General features: G+C 37.5%; 2 protein-coding genes across 3 annotated transcripts in view; one reads left to right on the top strand and one right to left on the bottom strand.

Moving 5' to 3' along the window:
- Positions 1 to 995: 995 nt before the first annotated feature.
- LOC138316190 (aspartate aminotransferase, mitochondrial-like) lies at positions 996 to 15,759 on the bottom strand. The gene is made up of 11 exons (XM_069257758.1): positions 15,607 to 15,759; positions 12,845 to 13,001; positions 12,487 to 12,615; positions 11,601 to 11,660; positions 11,172 to 11,245; positions 9,371 to 9,458; positions 7,268 to 7,336; positions 6,731 to 6,917; positions 5,896 to 6,061; positions 4,017 to 4,167; positions 996 to 2,485 (listed from the first exon to the last, which is right to left on the bottom strand). Exons 1-11 carry the CDS (start codon positions 15,681 to 15,683, stop codon positions 2,363 to 2,365), a joined length of 1,281 nt encoding a protein of 426 aa, XP_069113859.1. The 5' UTR covers positions 15,684 to 15,759; the 3' UTR covers positions 996 to 2,362.
- The window catches only part of LOC138316189 (uncharacterized), a 24,423-nt gene continuing 16,012 nt past the window's right edge, over positions 15,732 to 24,142 (top strand). For both annotated transcript variants that reach the window (XM_069257757.1, XM_069257756.1), the window contains exons 1-3: positions 15,732 to 15,864; positions 19,404 to 20,223; positions 22,279 to 22,362. In XM_069257757.1, the coding sequence (XP_069113858.1) occupies positions 19,413 to 20,223; positions 22,279 to 22,362 (895 nt within the window). In that variant the 5' untranslated portion in view covers positions 15,732 to 15,864; positions 19,404 to 19,412. The remainder of the gene's footprint in view (positions 15,865 to 19,403; positions 20,224 to 22,278; positions 22,363 to 24,142) is intronic.

The raw sequence follows: 24,142 nt of genomic DNA, 5'->3' as shown, positions 1-24,142 counted from the left end.
CTCCACGATGTCTGTCTGTGTGACCCTGGGTTATTGGTGTTTCAATGATGTCTGTCTGTATGACCCTGGGTTGTTGGTGTCTCCACGATGTCTGTCTGTGTGACCCTGGGTGATTGGTGTCTCTACTATGTCTGTCTGTGTGACCCTGGGTTGTTGGTGTAAACACAATATCTGTCTGTGTAAGACCCTGGGGTATTGTTGTATTCACGATGTCTGTCTGTGTAACCCTGGATTATTGGTGTATCCACGATGTCTGTCTGTGTGACCCTGGGGTATTGGTGTATCCACGATGTCTGTCTGTGTGACCCTGGGGTATTGGTGTATCCACGATGTTTGTCTATGTGACCCTGGGTTATTGGTATCTCTCTGTGTGACCCTGGGGCATTGTTATATCAACGATGTCTGACTGTGTGACCCTGGGTTATTGGTGTATCCACTGTGTGACCCTGGGTTATTGGTGTGTCTACGATGTCTGTCTGTGTGACCCTGGGTATATATGGGTGTATCCACAATGTCTGTCTGTGTGACCCTGGGTTATTGGTGTACCACGATGTCTGTCTGTGTGACCCTGGGATATTGTTGTATCCATGTCTGTTTGTAACCCTGGGTTATTGGTGTATCCACGATGTCTGTCTGTGTGACCCTGGATTATTGGTGTATCCACGATGTCTGTTTGTGTGACCCTGGGTTATTGGTGTATCCACGATGTCTGTTTGTGTGACCCTAGGGTATTGGTGTATACACGATGTCTGTCTGTATAATACCCTGGGTTATTGGTGTATCCACAATGTCTTTCTATGTGTTTTTCCTTGGGTAATTATTGTATCCAAAATGTCGTTTTGTGTATGATGCTAGGTTACTGGTGTGGGTATAAGTTTTATTTTAAATGTTAATAACCTATCGTTTCTGTAGGAAAGAAGTTGTAGATATTTCGTGTTTCATAAATACTAGTTTTGTTAGCTACACAATATATATACATAACAATAACAAAGTAATAAATAAATGCATTTTATTCTGTCAGTATCCCATTGTTTTATTATAACATTAACAGTGTGTCAAGTGTCTGTGTACTTTACTCTGTCTATATCCTATCATGGTTTTCAACTAATAACAAATCTTACACATGATTTAACCAATAGAAATGCCAGTCACTACCACACCTACAATGTTATGGTACTATGTTAATTCCTACAGCATAAAACACACTGTCATAGCTATCCACATATAAAACTCTCAAAATAAACCATTGAAATAGTTGATTCAAGGCATATTATGCATAATTACTAATTTAGAAACAAATTAGCTGGTACAATTGACACGCATAATAAAGCATTATACTCTCAGGCTCAAAATGTGTATAATATTATTACTGATAAAATATGCAAGTTTACAGTACCTATAAGTATTAAACCTCAAATTACATGTATGTGGAGGTACATCAGTCTATCATTACCTCATTAACGACCACTGAATATGCCTAATATTTTAAAGTCTGTTTATAGTACAAATATATCATGTAATAATGAAGTCAATACAACCCCTAAATAAACATAGTACATAGACCCATAGGCTAGTGGTATATAAACGTACAGGATCTAAGTAACTCACATATACAAACTGTATTTCTTAAATAACTTTTTTCAGAAAGTGCTACACTTAACATATGTCCTACCTGGTTAAAGATTCAATGATTAATATAAATTTTCAAACATACAGGAATAGGTAATTGATTATTCTATATGTGGGTATTACATGTACATATATACCCATGATCCGTACTCATGTATTTAATATAAATCTAAGCTACCTTCAACCTCATCACTATAAACCAGCATAGTTTTAAAAAGGTAGGCAAAACAGTCTGGTTCGGATTCAAAGAATAAGGATTAAACTGAACACATCATTATCAGGAAAGCATGCAAGATTTGTGTAAGAAAGTATCCACCGCTCATATAAAAATAAATAATGTTAAAACACCAGAATGTTTTATTTTAACAAATATTTTGATGACATAACAAGCAGAATTTGCATATCAATAGCACTTTTTATCAGATCCTTTATTCATTCCTATCTCCCTTTTATACATGGAGTTCAGCCATCTTATTAGTATTTTTAAGATCTTTTTTTTGATGACTTTCAGACTTGCTCCAATTTAGTAATAAGTCTCACAAGATGTTATGGGTCTCTAGTCAGTATAAACACACTATTCATGTTCACACTGACTACATCTGAAAACTAGTCTTTCTTTCATACTACAACTATTTTCCTTTTGATCAAAGAAATATGTTCAAAACTGATAACACACAAATGTTTTCGTCTGTTTTGGACAAATCCTTTGTATAAATTATTCTATATTTAGAGTTCACTTTGTGACTTGGTGGATGGCATGAGCTAGGTAGTCGACGGTACCAGATGTGATGCCAGCCACAGAAATCCTTCCATCCTTAGTAAGGTATACAGAGTACTCCTTAGTAAGCTTCTCAACCTGGTAGAGAATAACACACAAATATTATACAAGATATTTTATTATGTAGACAGCTTTTGTAAAATGTTGAAACTGTACTGTGTACATACATGTGTAAAAGGCTATCAAATTACGGTAAATCTTTGGTTAGTTCGAACAGAATTATATAAATATTGATGGACCAATTCAAATTATCCAAAATTAATCTCCAGGAAAAAATCGTGAGTTTGAACTATCAGAGTTGAAATTGGTAAAAATCAGTTTGAGTATCGACATTGCTGCCATAAGCAATGAATGGCAGGAAATCTCTAGGAAAAGCAAATATATTTTGCTGATTTACCTGAAAGATGAATTCCTCGTAAACAAGAACATTTAATTTGTAAATTTATAATTAATTACATAGCAGAAGCCATGCATATGTGCATGTGGTCAAGTCCCTAAAACAGTACCGTTAGCGATTGACAGCTATAATCTACATGTACATAGTGACGTCCATTTTTTGAAAAAAATAAACATCCAAAAATTTATTTAAACCACAAAAAATCTACCATGGTAGTTAGGTTTTTGTTATATTTCTTAACTAACGTAGATTTATTGATTTATTTTAATTATAAAGATTTTTTTCTTCATTTATTTCACTGTTGAAAATAGTCTAACATGTATATATGTTTACATTAAGTTCATAAGATTAGGTCACAATCAAATTGTGTAATCTCTGATTTGCCTACAAGTGGATTGTTTTGTTTTGGCTGGAACTGAACATGGAAATGTAATGACACACTCGCTGTGATCGCTTTTGATGCTCTCCATGCCACCCCATAACTGGCCTTTCCAAACAAGCATGAGGCACATGTTTACAGGTAATTTAACACCTTGATCGGCTGACTAAACATAGACCGAATGCATATTGTAATATCGACTTTAGCTGATTTCTGTATCTAGATTGGACTTAAAAAATATTGGCAATTTCTTCCACGTTTCCATCAGATACAGCCAATTCAAATACATACAGTGTCAAGGTCTAAATTTTTGGCCTTGCTGTGCTGATATACCGGCGTAAATATTCCATTTATGACTTAAAATGTCCATGTTATGGACGTATGGTCATTATAATGACCATTTATAAATCTTTATTCCAAACATTCTTGTTGCAAGATGTAAAATACAAAATGTATATTGTCATTTTTGGGGACCCCATTGTGCTGATTTGTTGACAAAAATCTTACTTTTATGTTACTATTTTGACATGTTTGAATATTCCGAAATAGGATTTACTATAAAAAATCAGTGTTTGAACTATTATTAGCTATTTTTTGTGTGTTTTTCCTGAAAATAATAGGTGTTCAAACTATCCGCGGGTTCGAATTAACCAGAGGTTTACCGTAGTTATAAATGAATCCCTACAACATTTTACCGATATTTTATAAATGTGAGGAAAACATCAAATGAAATACTGGTTTAAAAATACCAATAAAATCTATAAAGGAAGTACTTTTCAATTTGAAGGAATCAACTGACAAATAAAATATTCAGTAGTAAATAATAAACTAACCTGGTCTGGCTTGAGTCCAGTGAAACAGAACATTCCGATCTGGTCTGTGATATGCTGCCAGTTAAGGCTGGATCCTTCCCTTGCCAGGCCGTCCTTCAGTCTGGTTCTCATGCTGATGATACGGTCAGCCATACCTTTCACTTCACCAAGCCTGACAAATGGTATAAACATCAAATAAGGACACAATGTTACTGAATACCAATGTTCTTCCAACTTAAAAATCACTCATGATGGCCAAGAAATATAGTAGTAAGTAAGATTCAGTTCTGAGTTCAGTCTGAATAATAAACAAATAAATTCCAACTGAAATCTAATAATAAGTGTGAGAATTATCAGTAACATCATGCAGGAACTCACATTCAGCTCCTACTTGTCGATAGACTTAATGAACTTATTACTATGATATTCTCTTGGGGCTGTTCCAGCAAAACATATATGGTACCCAGGGAAGGTGCCATGGTGGATTCAAAACAAAATCACTTCTGTGCCAGGGTGGCGTCAAAATAAAATCACTTCTGTGGGTGGGTCTATCTGAAGCATTTGCAACCTTTTGAAATAAAATGCAAAATTTGTGTTGTATAATGTTGCTGTCAGTCATCCTGACTACAAAAATAACGGTTAATGTTAATTTATGACAACATTAATGTGTTGTTCATCTTCAATAAAAAAACCTGATTATTTTATTTTCTGGGTATTTTGTTATAATAATGACAGAATATTTATTTAAAACATATTGTATTCAATCAAACTTGGCAATGGTACAGAGAAACAATGGATTAGTTTTGGCAAAATACTATCGTCATTAACAAATCATTGTTTAAATTTACAAGTCGAGAAAAAAGTGTCAGTTCACAAATGTGAATGTCCAGATGTCTACTCTTGCATTACACTTGTGCAATGCTTCGCTATCTTGAATAGATTTTCTGCTGGTTCTAGGAAGATTGTATTTTTATACAAATTTACTAATACAGTGGAACTCGGTTAATACGAACTCGAAGGGGCCGAGATGAAACTTCGAGTTATCCGAGTGTTCGAATTAAGCGAGTTCTCCTGTCTACTGACGATCTCTTTACTTGGTATATATAGACTAGTTCCATGTCGTAACATGATGTGAACAAGAGAGATGTCAAAATCGCCGAAGGTAGTTGCAAAATTATAACAATAAAACCGAGATATATATTTTGAAATGCTGTTCTACAGCAGATTTATGAAAAAGAAAATCGGCATTTTCGGCGAACTCATTGTCCAAAAAATCCCATTTCCAGTTATAAGAACATTTTATGTATGATTTTTGTCACTCGGACCCAAAATTTGCTTCGTATTATCCGAGCTCTTCAAGTTTTCCGAATTCGAATTATCCAAGTTCTTTAAACAAAGATAAAGAGGGAATTCGGCTGGGACCGGCAAAGTACTTCGTATTAAGCCCGGTTGTCAAGTTATCAGAGTTCGTATCAACCAAGTTCCACTGTAGATGAATCACATCAAACAACAGTTCACTGTACTGGGAGGTTCAACAAATTTGATAATCGCTTCTGTGGGTGTGTCTTCTAATTTCAAAGTGCCCCCCCCTTCCATATATGTTTTGCTTGAACAGCCCTTATATTGTTTTCCTGAATGTCAATGGTTATCTTTATGGTTTGTTATGTTTGTCTTGATAAAGAGCAGATAGCATTGAAAAATTGACAATCTTTTTTGTCGACACTGTATAATAACTTCTTTGCCCTACATTCAGTACTTAACTTGAGATAATGAACTGTTTCAGGATGGGCGAAGGACAAACAAAAGCTCACAATTTGAATTTTGAACAGCATTCAAGTAACTCAACTTAGAAAACATGAAACTAATATTGACAAGAATTTTATTCTTCTGGAATACTAACCAAATAGTCCTTAGATCTGGGTTGGAGAGAATTCGGGCAGCGATACGAGAGCCGTGGACGGGAGGATTAGAGTACAAGGGACGAATGAGGATTTTCACTTGTGACATCACACGGTCTGCTTCCTCCTTAGTCCCACAAACAATACTGAAAGCACCAGCTCGTTCACCTAAACAAAAGGAATTGTAAGATGTATCCCTCATCTAAAGAAACGTACAAGTTATCTACATGGATGTCAGAATCATCTCACATATACTGGATCTGCAGTGTGACAGTTATACATTTGGTTTATTAATCTAATTTTCATGGTTTACTATCGGACACATCTTTTTATGAGATTTAAGAAGTGACTTTTTGTTATTTCCTCATTTTTCATGACTTTTTGTTATCTACTGATTTTTCATAACATTTTAATACAGAATGATGCTAAAAGAAATGAAACTGAATTATGTTCCTCTTATATGCTTACTCTACACTAATATCTACAAGTATGTACATCTGTTTCTAAATAGATCTCTGCGGATGTCACATTGACTGTCTGACACTTGTGTGTGGTAAATCCCTGGTAGACGTTTCCTATACTGATTTCTTTCTCTTATATAAGGTACCTGTTCACAGAATGCTGTAACAACACTTATATTGTAAATAAACTTATTTTCCTGTGTGATCTATCATGAAAGTGTTTCAAATGCAGGTAAATTAGAACTCCAGAAGTCTGGATTGCAAAGTTAAATCTTTAATAGTGAAAATGTTCTTGGGTATAAAAACGTGGAATTACGTTGGTTTACAGTAGTTAATAAAAACAGATTACCAAACCACTGCAGTCTCATATTCTTACCATACAGTCCCATGTTTTTGGCAAAAGACTGAGCTAGAGCAATTTGGTGTCCATCCTCTAGGAACTGTCGGACAGCGAAAGCATCCTTGTCAATGTCCCCACTGGCGAATCCCTGGTAAGCCATGTCAAAGAATGGGTACAAATTCTTCTTCTTTATCAGAGCGCTCATCTCCTTCCACTGTTCAGGCTACAACAACAGATTGCAACAGGTAAACAGATTGAAAACCACTGTTGTTCATTGTATAAAGAGGAATTGATGTAAACAATGTTTTGAAACATTTTCATCTTTGGGAATTATGAATATTTTAACAAGTAAATATTTCAGCTTGAATACACAATTTGCTAAATTCCATGTGATTCGGATGTTTGATACTGATGTACTTAAGACATGGAACTTTATCATTCTGCATGTACACTTTTCACTATAGATAAAATGACATTGACATGGATAAAGAATAACTGTGTCAGATATACTTCCTCATTTAATTTTGTATGTTACTATTGCCCCTAACACTGATCTCAACCTTGACTACTTACCCTTGGGTCTACACCGGTGGGGTTATGTGCACATGCGTGAAGTACAACAGTACTACCCTCAGGTATATTCTGCAATGAAATAAATCAGAACCTGTTATGACATATAAATCTTGTGTTTATAATCATAAATTCTCCATGAGAACAATCTTTGGATATATTCTTCCACTTAAGGGGAGACAATCTATGGATATATATCCTATGAGAGTACAATGTGAGATGCCAGGAAGATTCCTCTAAATATATCCTATTTATAAATTGGAGAACAAACCAAAGGGGAGATAACTTACTGAGATATCCTCTATAGGAAAACATATCAAAAGGGACATAACTTACTGATAAAAGCAGCAAAAGGAGATAACTTACTCATATATCCTCCATAGACGATCTTATCAAAGGGGAGATAACTTACTGATATATCCTCTATAAGAGAACATACACAAGGGGGTACAACTAACTGATATATCCTCCAATGAAAAACATACACAAGGGGAGATAACTTATTGATATATCCTCCAGAGGAGAACATACACAAGGGGAGATAACTTACTGATATATCCTCCAAAGGAAAACATACACAAGGGGGGATAATGTACTGATATATCCTCCATAGGAAAACATACATAAGGGGAGATAACTTATTGATATATCCTCCATAGGAGAACATACACAAGGGGAGATAACTTACTGGTATCCTCCATAAGAAAACATGCTCAAGGGGATATAACTTACTGATATCCTCTATAGGAGAACATACAAAAGGGGAGATAACTTACTGATACAGAGGATTCCGCTTATTTGAATAAGTCATTTTCCAGAAGAAAACATTTGAATAACCGGAGTATTCGAATAGGCAGAGATGGCGTTTTACACCTCCATTTGACCCTCTACATACTTATGCATGTGAACAGGCAATATGGTTTCCTTCATTTGATCAATATGTAAATTATTTACACTTAAAACGAACAACAAGTAATTATTTTCAAAGTTATAAATCGATTTTAATTGTTTACTAACAAAACAACATTCTAACATTTAGAATCCTGTTTAGGCCTACGTTAGATCACCCCATGAATCTGTTTTTTGAAAAAGCCTGACGATCGATAACAAATGCAATACATATATCAATTCTGAACCTAAATAAAGAACTAATTTATAATGTACATTTGCCCTGGCAAAATGATCATAAGATCATGATTAAACTTCAAAGGGCCGATCAACTTGCAGTGTTGTTTTGACACATGTGCATGAATTCGAAAATGGCGGCTGGTGATGAAGCCATGCTTTAGGTACTGGGCCTAAATATGTTTTGAGAATTCTTCCGGTATTATCAATGCGGCAAACTAGCTTGATAATATTTCATAAAATAATGCATATTCAAGCACCAATGAAACAACATAACAAGTATTTTTTTGTATCCATATTACATAAAAAACTTGTGGTAGTCATTGCACGCCGACTTTGCATGCTTCAATTACTCATTCAATGCGACGCTTGATACGCACATGTCTGGCGTGGTCAAAAGAGTCTGGTTGAACGAGACTACCCATGAATGGTGATTGTTGTAAGGAAGCATGGTTTCTCCAACCAATCGCGAACTAAGGTATGTTACGTTAATAAATTAACATATTTGAAAGTGCAAATGCTGTAATTAGATGTCTGAGTCAGCGATACTAAAGTAATAATCTACTGCTGCTGATGCAAATCGTATCAGTGTCGAATACCTTTGCAAATTCTTGCATAAAATAACAAGCCATACGATAACGTTAATCTGTCACCATACTGATTTCTAGAAAACGAGGTATCTTAAAACATATATCGACGAATTTCACTGAAAATACAATGTAGAATTGATAAATATTCTATTTTATTTTTTGGATTTTCTCAGATATCTTATTCGAATAATCAGAGGTTATGTAAAAAGTTTATTCAAATACACAGAGTTGAAAAACAAAGATAAAGAAGGAAAAAATCGGGACCCCAGAATTTTAAACAAATAACCGAAATATTCGAATAACCATTATCCTCCAGAGGAGTACATACACAAGGGGAGATAACTTACTGATATCCTCTATAAGGGAACATACAAAAGGGGAGATAACTTACTGATATATCCTCCATAGCCCCATTGAAGTCATACCCACAAGTACTGGGATCATAATATCTGTAGGATTTCACCTCCAGGCCCGAGTGTCTGAAGGAACAATAGCAAGTATTAGTACTCCAAAGTAATTCAACAAAATAAGTCTTATTTGAAATTTAGTTCAAACCTTCATATATCAGCTTTGATCATAGCGTTTAGTTTCAGAAACATAGGATGATTGTCTGGTACGTAATGTCAAATGCTCCATCCTTTCACCATAAAAATACATAAAGGCAATATTAATCTATGACACTAATCACAAGTGAGGTGTTATTGACGTGGAACTTGTTGGTAAATTTACATACTTGAAGATTGGTGTATGGTTTCCCCAGGACGGACTTGGAAGGTAGAATACCTTGCTCTTTGAGTACCAGTTTGCCTAAAACAGAAACATAACAAGAGGCCCATGGGCCTTAACGGTCACCTGAGTTAGAATATATAATGAAACAAATTAAAGACATATAAACACTATATGCTGGTCCTTGAAGTTGGTCAGTGATTTATAAATTTCACTTTTTAGACTATGAAGAGTATTTGCTTCCATCAAACCTGTGAACTTAGAGGTATTTTTTGAAATTTTAATAATTTTGACCCTTTTTGGTCCTGCCCCTCTGGTCCCCCAAGGGGTCCTTGAGGACGGATATGAATGTTAAAATGCTATATCTTAGGCTAATAATTCTTATCAAGTTTGACTAATTTCCTACGAAAATTGGGCAATAATGTTCACAAATATGTTTTTCCTATATAAACTAAAGTAAACTTGACCCCTCCCCGGAGGGTAACGTGAGACCCCAAGGTCATATAATTCAAAATTTTTATAATACACCTTAAGACCTTTCCATCTATAATTATTTGATTCCACTATATCCAGAATTTTAGAAGATTTTTGAAGTTTTAGCCTATTTGACCCTTTTTTTGCCCCTCCCTCTGCCCCCCAGGGGATCGGCCAGGACCAATGTGGATATGATATTAAAATGCTATCTCAGGCTAATAATTCTAACCAAGTTTGACTCATTTCCTATGAAAATTGAGCAAAAAATGCTCATTAATGTGTTTTTCCTATATAAACTATAGTAAACTTGACCCCCTCCCCAAGGGGAAACGGGAGACCCTAGGGTCATATAATTCATAAATTTTGTAAAGGACCTTAAAACCTTTCTATTTATGAAAAGTATTTGATTCTACCATTTCCAGAATTTCAGAAGAAGATTTTTGAAGTTTTAGCCTATTTGACCCTTTTTTAGCCCCACCCCTCTGCCCCCAGGGGGTCGGCCAGGACCAATGTGGATATGATATTAAAATGCTATCTCAGGCTAATAATTCTAACCAAGTCTGAGTCGTTCCCAATGAAAATTGAGCAAAACATGCTCATAAATGTGTTTTCCCTATATAAACTATAGTAAACTTGACCCCCTCCCCAGGGGGAAACGCGAGACCCCAGGGTCATATAATTCACAATTTTTGTAAAGACATAATATCTGTAGGATTTCACCTCCAGGCCCGAGTGTCTGAAGGAACAATAGCAAGTATTAGTACTCCAAAGTAATTCAACAAAATAAGTCTTATTTGAAATTTAGTTCAAACCTTCATATATCAGCTTTGATCATAGCGTTTAGTTTCAGAAACCGATAGGATGATTGTCTGGTACGTAATGTCAAATGCTCCATCCTTTCACCATGAAAATACATAAAGGCAATATTAATCTATGACACTAATCACAAGTGAGGTGTTATTGACGTGGAACTTGTTGGTAAATTTACATACTTGAAGATTGGTGTATGGTTTCCCCAGGACGGACTTGGAAGGTAGAATACCTTGCTCTTTGAGTACCAGTTTGCCTAAAACAGAAACATAAAAACCTAAAATTTCGCAAAAATGAAAGAAAAAACAACACAATTGATCATACAATGTATTTAACAGTGTGAGTAAAAGATTTTTTTTCTAATTCTTTGGTAATGCTTGAATTCGAAGTAAATAAAATTTGATTTAATTAAATATTGTGATTGCAAATGATGTTTTATCAACAAACTGAATTTTCAAGTTATAGTAACAGTGACATTGACTTTTGACTTTTAGACTTGGAAAAAAAACTTGAACAAGGAGTCATGAAATGTGACATTACCCGCTTCAGCCTGCTGTTGGAATGACAACCTAAATATGATAGTATACCAAGGTCATTGTAAATAAACTCACAAAGAATGCACCACCGATTCTGAGGGATCCTGTTCCTGAGACACCCTGTACTGTGACATTCTGAAAATTAAAAAACAACAGTATTCATGATTCAGCTTCTTCAATAATGGTGACAATGCCAAAAATAACTTATTCTTTGTGGTATGCACAGAAATCTGGGTTCATCAGTCTGCTGAGAAAGAACTGATAGTTCATGTTACCATGAAACAAAACAATATATTGTACTCAGTAGAACCAGTTTCAGCAAATCTCAGAACAGCTTTCATTTTTACGATACTTGTTTCGTTACCATTTAAGCATTGAATGTCTTGAAGTTGGTATTCATAGCCAATATGAATGCCAACTGGACATGGGCAAATTCAATGAAGCGCACTAGCACCCATTATCATCATTCAAAGACGGAACAGCCATTTGAACATCCCTTTTCAATGTTGGTTGGCACGACAATTGAGATGTCAATGATGATGACGTCATAACAACATTTAATAGACTGATGAATGTTAACTACACTTGGCAAGTTACATAGTAGGGCTGCAGTGAAAATGTTAATATATGTACATACAGGTACTGATTTTTGAAGTAAACCAAATAATAGATTATAGTACAAGTTAAACTTATTGCCATACAAAAGCATTTCCAATGGAACTATTAATTCATGCACCACATGATACCTGTGCAGGACTGTTGTTTCTATTGATGATGGAATAATGATGATATCCCAAGCTAACGTCATTTCAGTGTTATGTTACATCAACACTAAAGATACTAGTCCTGCACAAACGTTATCCTGTATCACATGGTACATGAATTAGTCCTATTCATTTACATGTACCTTTATATATGATTTTGCAGACTAAACTAAGACTTGGAAGACAATAATACTCACCCGCCCTTCCTTAATGACTGCGCTGTCATCACCAAATGCAAGCTTTGCAGCCTCCTTGCAGAACTCGGGTGGTCCAGTGATAGGGGCATACTCATGGTCCACTCCCTCCCTCAGCATCATCTGCTCGGCCTGTCACATTTCATCAGTCAAGTGTTATCATTAATCCCAAGAATTGAAAATTTAGACTGAATTATCCAGTCATCAACTCACTCACCTAAGTCATCTTACATCATAATTCAAATTAATTATTACTTAAAGATTATACCTCAGTGTATTGTAATGATTTGCAAATTTGGTTTCAGTTTCATGTTGTAAATTATCAGTGTAATTGCATAAAACAATGCATCATTTTAATTACCTCTTTGACACATTCCAGGATAAATGGTTTTCCATTATCATCACGGTACGCTCCTACACCCAAGTTCATCTTCTTTGGATTGGTGTCACGCTTGAATGCCTCTGTGACTCCAAGAATGGCATCTGGTGGACCCATTTCCACATTGGCCCATGTTGAACTGTTCCAAAAAACACAATGCATTGAGAAATGAGAATGAGATTTATTTATGAATGTTGCCATGAATAATATCTTGAAAATGAATGTATCAAAGATGTCAATAAATTTGAAACATTGTACGTCCATGTATATGTACATAAGGTATTTTTTCAGTAGAATTTGGGGCGAAATTTCGGCCCCATTCCCAATGGCATTAAGGCTCTAATTTTCCCTAATTGAATTCAGCCCTAAATTTCCCAAAATTAAAGTTACTTGAAAACTATCCAAAAAATTTGAATGAAGTTTGTTGATTAATTAAGGCTTGAAAATGTTTCTGTATTTGCTTCAGAAAAGTACATAAACTACACAGGAAATAAATAATCCTATTCAAAATGCATATGCTTTTGTAACAGGGCGAGACAAGTGTGTCACCAGCCGGGTTAGAAACCACGACCCCGGATTACTGGTCCGCCTCTCTGCCCACAGAACTAAAGGGAAATCCCCCCCCCCAGCGCAAAGCTAGCAGGCGACCGTATGTACAATTAGAACCTGCTACACTACTCCCCCTTTCAAACGTGTTTGCCCTGAACACAGACTAACCCAGGTTCTCTCCAAGGAAGCCTCTAATACTTCCACTTGGAGTGGTGTACGGCAACAAATGAAACATGGCGAGAGTAGTGTGCCGCCAGCGGGGTTCGAACCTACGACCAGGACTTACTGGTCTGCCAATCTAAAGGGAAATTCCCCCTAGTGCTATTCTAGATGGTGACCTTATCACCATGTACACAAATTAGAGTTGTCATCATTACAAACGATATTGATGTATTGACGATTCTCATCTTCCTATACGATATGATAATCAATTCATATTTTCTGTAATTGATACAATGATCAAAATTTTACTTGATGACCTTCCTAAGATGTAGTAATGTGATGAAAATGGAAAGTTTTACTTAAATCGTATATGTCATCGAAACGAGAGGTTTCCTTCTTGTAATGTTGTCTGTTTGTAAATACATGTGCATAAGCTGTGACCCAGTTTTGAGTTATAAATCAACACGTGTATACACGACCAGATGTGCCCATATTCAGTAGCGGTAGCTGTGTGTACTGTATAGTTTCAGCATTGTCAACCTTGTTAGCTTGATGTGCTTCATTGCGAGCACGTGGTATCAGTGTCGTTGTAACTCTTTAAATAGTATGTGTGTTGTTTAAGTTAATTCAAGCATTCGGGTGACCAGATATATAGTAAAAATGGAATAACCTGTTTTATCCGTGTAGCAAAATATGGACACGGTCATTGGGTATAAATAGAAGTGCTCCAGTCATTATCAAAGTGGTGTTGTTGCTGTGAAGGTCGGAAAAGCTAAACAGGTAATATACAAGGACTGAATAAGTCCCTGTGAAAGTCTGAATAAGACTTTCATGTGTTTAGTGTGATAACCGATGCCGGGGGTAGTCCGAGTTATATACCCGACAGCCAGCATTGTAGATAGCAACTGCGCGCTGAAGCTAATGCGCGGCGCAGCGACGAGTCACCTCTGCGCTCGATAACAGAGCAAGTAGCAAGTGCGCAGCGCAGCGGCGAGGTTACCGCTGTGCTTGATAGTGGTTAAGGAACATAGGTATATAGCCACTGCGCTCGTTGACAAGTGCGCAGGCATCGGAATAGTGCCGTTGCTCTGGATAGGATTATTGTATTAACAGATAGGTGTTAAGTGAATTTGTCATGTCTGTAGCAAGTAGAACGGCTTTTGTTAATAGTTTTGTCGTTTGATTATGAGTATAAATCCCATGTAAATATTCTGATTATTTGGTTAATTGAGATTGAGGTTTTATTTGAGTTACAACTTATTACATTTTCGCTACCAAAGGAAACACACAGTATATTCCGAGTGACCATCGGGACAAACCGGACCCAGTGCACGTTACAGTAATGTTGGAATTCCTGATAATTTTAACTCAAAGAATTTTTCCCAATTACCATAAATTATATATGAAATATTCAGCAATATATATTTTTCTTTCGATATATCGATACTTAATATTTATATCAATGACAGTTATAACACAAATTTCATTTTTTTAATTTTATTATTTTTTCCCAAATCTTAACATGTTAACATCTTTACGTTATCCATGTTTTCTGACATTCTAGTAAGTTTTCACTTTGTAATTTTGCGTCAAACTTGCGCCCTAGTTCGAGGGTGGAACTTGCGAAGACTCATATAGGCCTAGGGGTCGGGAATTTGATGCCGATACTGACCATCAGAAGTTTCTCAATATCGACGTCTAAGTAACAGTAATATTATTGGATTATTATTCAATTTGCCTTTCTGCATTCATCAGTAATAATTAAATTGCCAATTTGTTGCTGAATAAACTCGATTTTCTATTGCTTAAAAATGATTAAAATTACATTTGAATAATGTCTACCAGTCACGTAAGTCTAACCCTATATACAGACTAAGTCAACCACTGACAACGTAATGTAACACGACTTGAAAACGTGGTTTGCCGACAATCATAATGGACGGTTTTGTACGATAATCGAGAGACTAGGTGACCTGTTAAAACAAATCATGACAGTCATATATAATATAATAAACAATCTTTAGCTTTGTTACCTCAGCTTACTCGATGCAGCAAATGGTGCATTTTGTTGGAACAACTTAGAGATCCTGGAAAATTGTCTGACAGCCATGCTTGAAGGTCAGCCGGTAAGCAGGGGGAATAACTCCGAAATCAAAGAAAAAAGGTCAAACAGTCCAGTAACATTTTATATTTCCACCAATCAACGAAGTTTATAAAAATAGAACGGGGAAATCCCTGCATACACTACTGTGAAAGTGTTGTAAGTGGAATGCATTATTTCATTGTGAGTGGTACGTATGTTTCCTTTTTAAGTTCAGACAGAGTTATCAATTTTAAAAGTTATCTTTCAGAGAAAATAACAGAAATAGGTACATAAGACGAAGCATAATTATCAATAGATGATGCATCTTTCGGGGTACCACCACTGAGAAATCAGGTAAACTTTAACAAAAAAATGTTTTGTCAATTAGGGTATCAATTTGGGTACAGTATCAAAAAGATTCTAGTTTGTAGATCAGCCCTACCTACTCCAACGATGTTAGAGTTATAGCATGACGAGACACTTTTGATCATAATTGCTCATCAGAAGTTTCTCAATATCGATGTCTAATATTATTGTATAGCGGGAATGGACTGGGTCGATCATCAGTGACCAGGTAAATCTTAGTCGGTAGAGCATTCGGCTAGTGTTCGGAGGGTCCCAGGTTCAAATCCCGGTCTGGCCGCTACATTTTCTCCTCTCCTGTTACAGAATTGGCGCCCAACTAAATAACCACGATGGTGGTGTTTGGAAGGCTCTCATATGTCTTCGAGGGCGAAGACTTCGAGAAAGTGTAACATATATATACCGGGCGGGGGTTGTTACCAAGATATACTTAGGTCCCTATTATGAATTACCAACTACACTACAGTAGCCAATATATACAAATAATGATGGTTACTATCAGTAACATCATCCAAAGCTCTATGTACAACACATGAAATAATGACAGAGTACCTCTCTGAACTACAATACACTAGCTGAAGGGAGACAACCCTATACACAATCGGAGCGCAACACCCCATTGCTGGTGAATATGTACACAAAACAAACCACCGGACAGCAGCAACTATACACTACAACAACTGCCTGTCGTCAAACGTATACTCCGACACACAACACTGTAGTTTCTGATCACTGTTACTAGGGTTCAGAGCCTGCTGGTTGCAATCGTGTCGTCAACACTAGTTCTACTGTAACCAGGCCTACTCACGACCTGCCTATGTTGTGAGTGTTCACGACTACTAAGTAGTGGTCATGAGACAATGTCATGAGTAACATGCACCCTACATGAATTGACACCACAATACGGCTGCCTGCCGTCAAAGCTTATGTACAAGACACTGACACATGTACGGATCAAACGTAACTACCGACTACCGTGGTACGACTATTCACCACCGAGCTAAAGCTTGGGCCTGTTGGTTGTTACACCACCCAGGTATCTCAAGACCTATATGTCATGAGCACTCGATCACAACTAGTAGTCGTTAGTCCTGATACTATGTCGAGTGTAGCAGGATTGGATTGGGTGGATCATCGGTGACCAGGTAGCTTAGTCGGTAGAGCACCACGCTAGTGTTCAGAGGGTCCCTGGTTCGAATCCCGGTCTGGCCACTACATTTTCTCCTCTCCTGTTACAATTGGATTTAGCCCTCTCCAACTCCTCCGAGTTTCACCCACCGTCTTTGTTGAGATTATAGCAGAAAAGAATCTTGTTTAAACTTAGATTGACCTTGATCTGCAATAGGAGCAGATCGGTGTGGTTTGTACATCCATGAAGTGTTTAATGCTGTCTTTGTCACTCAGCTGACGAAGCATGTAAATTTGCTCGATAAGTCGCTAGAGCCGTAGTTTTTTCACACAGGAGACCTGGGTTCGATTCCTGGTCGGGGCCCTCTACAGGAATGTGTAGCTGTTCTTCTACATTGGGTAACCCATGGAAGGTGGTTAAAGAGTTTCAGGTTGAGATTTAGGTAATCTCAAGAAAAACAGGCCGATTAGTGCAAAAGTAGCGGGTTGGTGTGGTTTGTACATAGTGTTAAATACGGTCTCTGTCACTCAGCTGATGGAGCATGCTTCTTTGGCTCAGTTGATAGAGTCGTAGATTTCCACGCTGGAGACCCATGTTCAATTCCTGGTCGGGGCACTCGACATGAATGTGAATTTTCCTGTTTTCCTACGTATGCAGGAAAGAATCAAATAAATTAAGTCAACATTTCTAGCTGAAATGAATTAACTCAGAATGAAAGTCTGATGTTGATCTAAGACATGCAGATGATGACTGCATAGTTACTGGGAGCTCAATAGAAGGCATCAATGATAGTTATAATAAATTCATGAATGATCAGCTATACACCTACTAGGGACTATAATACAATCTTGACCAAATAGAACATCAATAAAACAAACTAATTAGTTTAAAAATATAAAACTTTGATTAATAACTCTACATGTGCTCGTATATAAAAGAGGTTTTGGATGTAAAATGTATAATGCTAGGTTTACACTATGTTCCCCGCGACCATGGTCGCCCCGTTTGCCCAAAATATGGTGCGCCGTGGAATTTTGGCTATTTTTGTCTCTGTATTCAAGTTGAGCTAGGTCTTGGGAAGTTTTGTCACGGTCTTTTACGGATAATGTGATGGACCGTGGATATAGGGGAAAGTGTTGTTCCCGGACATTAAAGGTACAATACGGCTTTAGCACGGTCTATAAAGGATACCACTACGTTCTCTCTAGGCCTGTTACGATCTGATGAGGTCTGCTACGTGTTACACGTTTTGATCAAGCTCCGATACGTTTTTCACGGTCCTCCAAGGCTTACTAGGGATGAAAGTCTGATGCCGGGCTTTTTTGGAGCAAATGAAACAATATATATTGCCAAATATGTCATTTCAAACACGTTTTGATTACAAAATGCATTAAAAGAATAAAAATATTAGCTATATTTGGTATAAATATATAATTATCATAGCCAAGTGTTTCTATGCAAATATTTTTTTTTCTGTAATGGTTCTCACTTAATCTGCCTTCTGCAATAATAGTTTTGGTATAATTTGATGGTTTAAATTTGTTTGATAATGACTATTTCTATTTATTTATACAAATAATTCCATGAAGTAGTGAATATGTACCAGGCCAGGCAATGATGCTCCATCATATATTGCTTGCAACGTAAGACTGTAATAAGACGTAACAAGTCGTATCATGTCGGGCTTTCAACCACTACAGGCCGTGATGTGTCTTAACATAACGCATCAAAACGGTTATCATCCGCCTTGGCTTGCTGTCAAAACCTTGATAAACATTAATAAAACGGCACAAAACGTGCAGCCAATCTACATCAACCGTGATAAAACGTGGAAAAAACGCAGCAGAACGTCACAAAACTTGAAATCACTGTGAGATTCCGGGGAACGTGATTGCTGCCCGTTCCACCACGGACCATCTGGAAGTTTTGTTACGGCCTCATACGCACTAGTACGTTTTGTTACGTCAACCCCGTTTTATTACGTCCTGTGGCGTTCACCATCTGTACCTTGACTGCCGTGGCAAATTTTTTGACAGTTTAAAAATCTGGCACGGCATCCACGGTAATCACGACCGCTCACGTTTATCTATCACGTCCTTCTGCGTTGTCTCGCGGTCACCACGTTTTGTCCACGGTGGCCTGAAACGGGGCTGCCGTGGCCGCCGGGAACTTAGTGTAAACCTAGCATAAGGCATTGTTATGTCTGTAATTTGACAGATTTTCTGTTTCTATTTTTTGTTTCTTCTATCAAACAGATCCAGAGGATGTTTAAGTTACATAGACAGATACCCTTTAGGGTATTCTACCAGATGTTAAGGAGGTCCGAAACCACAAATGTGCTATTTCTTAGTGACGGCTTTCAACCAAGTTCTGTGTCTGCAGTCAGTGTTTGTTGCTATAGGTGTAACATTTCACGAGGATATTCAAAACCTGTCAATGATTACTGGTATGGGGAGAGGACAGATGAGAAAGTTGAACTTGCAAAAGAAATGTATAAGAAAGTATTATTATCTTTACCTGATAAAGCACTGATAGTGTATACAGATGGTTCTACTTTAGACTCTAAAGGAAGGCTTGGACCGTGTGGTAGTGGCATTGTAATATACCAGAATGACAAGACTAAAGTAGCAGAGTTGTCTGTCCCTGTTTCCCCTCGGTCCTCAGTTGAAAAAGCTGAATATGCTGCAATAGAGAACGCTTTGTCTCATATTAGTAAAAATGTTAATCTTTTAGAACTGGAAAAAATTCAGATTTTTTGTGATAACCAAAAAGTGATTAAAGGATGCTTGTATGAAAAAGTTAACAAGGAACTCAGAGAGGTTGTTGGAAGGATAAGGAAGAAGAGAGAGGACATCTTGTCTCAGGGAGTCCATGTAGCTATAGACTGGATACCCTCAGGTGCTGGAGTGGACGGTAATGACCATGCGGACCAGCTTGCATTACTTGCAGCTAAAAAGGCGGCCAATCTGCCACTGGAGTCAACACTTATTACAGAAAGGGATGTACAGCGTTCAATGAAACGCTTTAAATCTATCACAGGGTCACGAGGTCGCAAGAGAGACTACAGTGAAAATGGTATGCATTATAAAATCTTGGAAGAAAAAAGTGTTTTCTTTTTCAATTTTCTGTTTAAAGCAGTTCGGTTGTGGTAAACTGATGGAAACAATTGTAAGGGTGTTAAATATAACATTATATTTTTGGAGACTTTCTACTTGACTTGGTTGGTTATGTTTTATGTTAATTAGCATATAAAACTATACACAGTGTCTCAATTCAGAAAGAAATTTTAAACTAAGTACATGTATCTCACTATAATGCAAGTACAAACTTTAGATATAACCAGAAAGAGAAAGACGACAGTATGTATTGTATGAAACTTATAATTACAATTATAGATAAGTTTATAGAGTCCTCCTCGAGATACATTTTCAGATAATTAGATTTTTAGCTCACCTGGCCCGAAGGGCTGGTGAGCTTATGTCATGTCGCGGCGTCCGGCGTCCGTCCATTGTTCGTCAACATTTCCTTTAAATCGCTACTAGTCATAGAGTTCTGCATGGATTGTAACCAAATTTGGCCACAGGCTCTGACTCCCCAGGGGCAGGAGGGGCGGGGCCCAATAGGGAAAATAGAGGTAAATCCTATAAATTGCTACTTGTCCTAGAGTTCTGCATGGATTGTGACCAAATTCGGCCACAAACATCCTTGGGGGAATGGGAACAGAACTTGTATAAATTTTGGCTCTGACCCCCCGGAGGAAGGAGGGGCGGGGCCCAATAGGGGAAATAGAGGCAAATCCTATAAATTGCTACTTATCCTAGAGTCCTCCGTGGATTGTGACCAAATTTGGCCACAAACATCCTTGGGGGAAGGGGAACAGAACTTGTATAAAGTTTGGCTCTGACCCTCCAGGGGCAGGAGGGACAGGGCCCATTAGGGGAAATAGAGGCAAATCCTATAAATCGCTACTTGTCCTAGAGTTCTGCATGGATTTTAACCAAATTTGGCCACAAACATCCTTGGGGGAAGGGGAACAAAACTTGTATAAATTTTGGCTCTGACACCCCGGGGGAAGGAGGGGCGGGGCTCAATATGGAAAATAGAGGTAAATCCTATAAATCGCTACTTGTCCTAGAGTTCTGCATGGATTGTGACCAAATTTGGCCACAAACATCCATAGGGGAAGGGGAACAGAACTTGTATAAATTTTGGCTCTGACCCTCCGGGGGAAGGAGGGGCGGGGCTCAATATGGAAAATAGAGGTAAATCCTATAAATCGCTACTTGTCCTAGAGTTCTGCATGGATTGTAACCAAATTTGGCCACAAATATCCTTGGGGAAAGGGGAACAGAACTTGTATAAATTTTGGCTCTGACCCTCCAGGGGCAGGAGGGGCGGGGCCCATTAGGGGAATAGAGGCAAATCCTATAAATCGCTACTTGTCCTAGAGTTCTTCATGGATTGTGACCAAATTTGGCCACAAACATCTTTGGGAGAAGGGGAACAGAACTTGTATAAATTTTGGCTCTGACCCCCCGGGGGCAGGAGGGGGGCCCCCCAATAGGGGAATTAGAGGTAAATCCTATAAATTGCTACTTGTCCTAGAGTTCTGCATGGATTTTAACCAAATTTGGTCACAAACGTCCTTGGGGGAAGGGGAACAGAACTTGTATAAATTTTGGCTCTGACCCCCCGTGGGCAGGAGGGGGGCCCAATAGGGGAATTTGAGGTAAATCCTATAAAATCGCTACTTATGTCCTAGAGCTCGAGTTCTGCATGGATTGTGACCAAATTTGGCCACAAACATCCTTTGGTGAAGGGGAACAGAACTTGTATAAATTTTGGCTCTGACCCCCTGGGGGCAGGAGGGGTGGGGCCCAATAGGAGAGTTAGATGTAAATATTCAAATTCCTTCAGAAAAAGAAACAATGAACTTGTATTCAGAACATTACTTGGCATTACAAACCAGGTGAGCGATACAGGCCCTCTGGGCCTCTTGTTTGATATTTAGTCTTTCAGTCATGTTATTGTTTTCACTTGTTGGTTCACTGTATTTAAGACTATTAAAAATAAATGATAATTTTGGGGGAAAATTACATTCCACTTGATAATTCTTCACTTTATTTTTAGTGATGCTTGGCATATTGATGAAGGAAAAGAAACCATTAAAACAGACAAATGTTGTGGATGTTAGTTCCAGCCCCCCAGAGTCTGGTAAGTATTGATGATAGTACCCACAGAAAGTCAGGCCCCCCTCCCCCCAGAGTCTGGAAAGTATTGATGATAATACCCACATAAATTCAGGCCCCCCAGAGTCTGGTAAGTATTGTTGATAGTACCCACAGAAATTCAGGCCCCCAGAGTCTGGTAAGTATTGTTGATAGTACCCAAAGAAATTCAGGCCCCCCAGAGTCTGGTAAGTATTGTTGATAGTACCCACATAAATTCAGGCCCACCAGAGTCTGGTAAGTATTGTTGATAGTACCTACAGAAATTCAGGCCCCCCAGAGTCTGGTAAGAATTGTTGATAGTACCCACATAAATTCAGGCCCACCAGAGTCTGGTAAGTATTGTTGATAGTACCCACATAAATTCAGGCCCACCAGAGTCTGGTAAGTATTGTTGATAGTACCCACCGAAATTCAGGCTTCCAGGAGTCTACTCCACCTCTGGGTTGCAAGTTTGAATCCCATGTGGTGCAGTTGCCTGGTACTGACTGCTGGTTGGTGGTTTTCTCTGGGTACTTTGGTATTCCTCCACCATCGAATCTAAAACATCCTTACATGACCTTGGCTGTTGATAGGACATGAAACTAAGCAAATCAAACCAAACTCTATTGATGTAGCCGATATTTATGTCCCCTAAACGAAGTGGGGACATAATGTTTTTGCTCCGTTTCTTCTTCTTATTGTTATTATTATTACAAGCCAACCGATACTTACATATATATATCATTGGCTTCTAAGGTAAAATATATGTTTTTGTTTAAATATCACATACAGTGTATATAACAATAATGACAATCAAAAAGCTAACCTAATTTTATTACATATATGTATAATTCATTTTTCACAAAAAATAATACGGGCAGCCACTTGCATATCAAAAGGTCTCCAATACTTTTAATGACATACATATCAAATTACTAGTAAACATTTCTGTCATAATTTGCCTGCCTCTGTGTTTTGACTGAGGTGACCAAGATTGCATTTTACGGTCTCGGAATAGCAGCTGAGACTGCTTGTTTTACACATGTTCATAGAAAGTTAACTGTCGAAAACAGATATATCTAGATTTAATATCCCATGAAAAGTTACATAATATAATACAACTATCGAGAGCATCGTGGGTAGCGATAGGCCAAGGACGTCTCCTTGCAGGCGGTGTATGGGATTTGCAAATTGTTTTGTCTAGATGAAATAAATGATTATTCTAATTACTGGTTTATGTAAATAATGAATGTACTTGCAATATTTTCAACGTAGGACTTTTTTGTTTTGCTATAATTAATAGCGATACGGCTATCGTTTGTGCGATGAGATGAGATGAGGAGGTTTTGCCGAGTCATCTCGGTTTTCCCTGTCAACATCAAAATAAAACTTGTATTGTAAGATATTGACCGTGTATTCTGTTTATCCTGCAACTTTTTCATTATACATACAGAAGATGGCATTCAAAACTAAAGCTAATTGCCTGTTATTTACACGATTTCGCTCAAAGCGAAACGCTTCTTTGATGATCAAGAAAAGATACATTCACTAAACCAAATGAGTGTGTACTCCTTTTTACTACCGTGGGAAATATGTAAGCGTCATCATTCTGGTGATTGTGACGTCACTGATTGGCTGGACTGACTGCTGTTTCATTCACTCCTACCAGAAGTGACGTCACTGGAATGTTAGGGATCATATCATCAAATTTAGAAATTGAATGAAACGAAAGAAATTAAACATCTATTTACTGACATCGTAATATTTTCCTATTGCAACTATTA

Source organism: Argopecten irradians, chromosome 2 (genome assembly GCF_041381155.1).
Source record: "Argopecten irradians isolate NY chromosome 2, Ai_NY, whole genome shotgun sequence".
Lineage (NCBI taxonomy): Eukaryota > Metazoa > Mollusca > Bivalvia > Pectinida > Pectinidae > Argopecten > Argopecten irradians.
The sequence above is the reverse complement of the archived record's forward strand: the minus strand, read 5'-3'. Positions and strand labels throughout refer to the sequence as shown.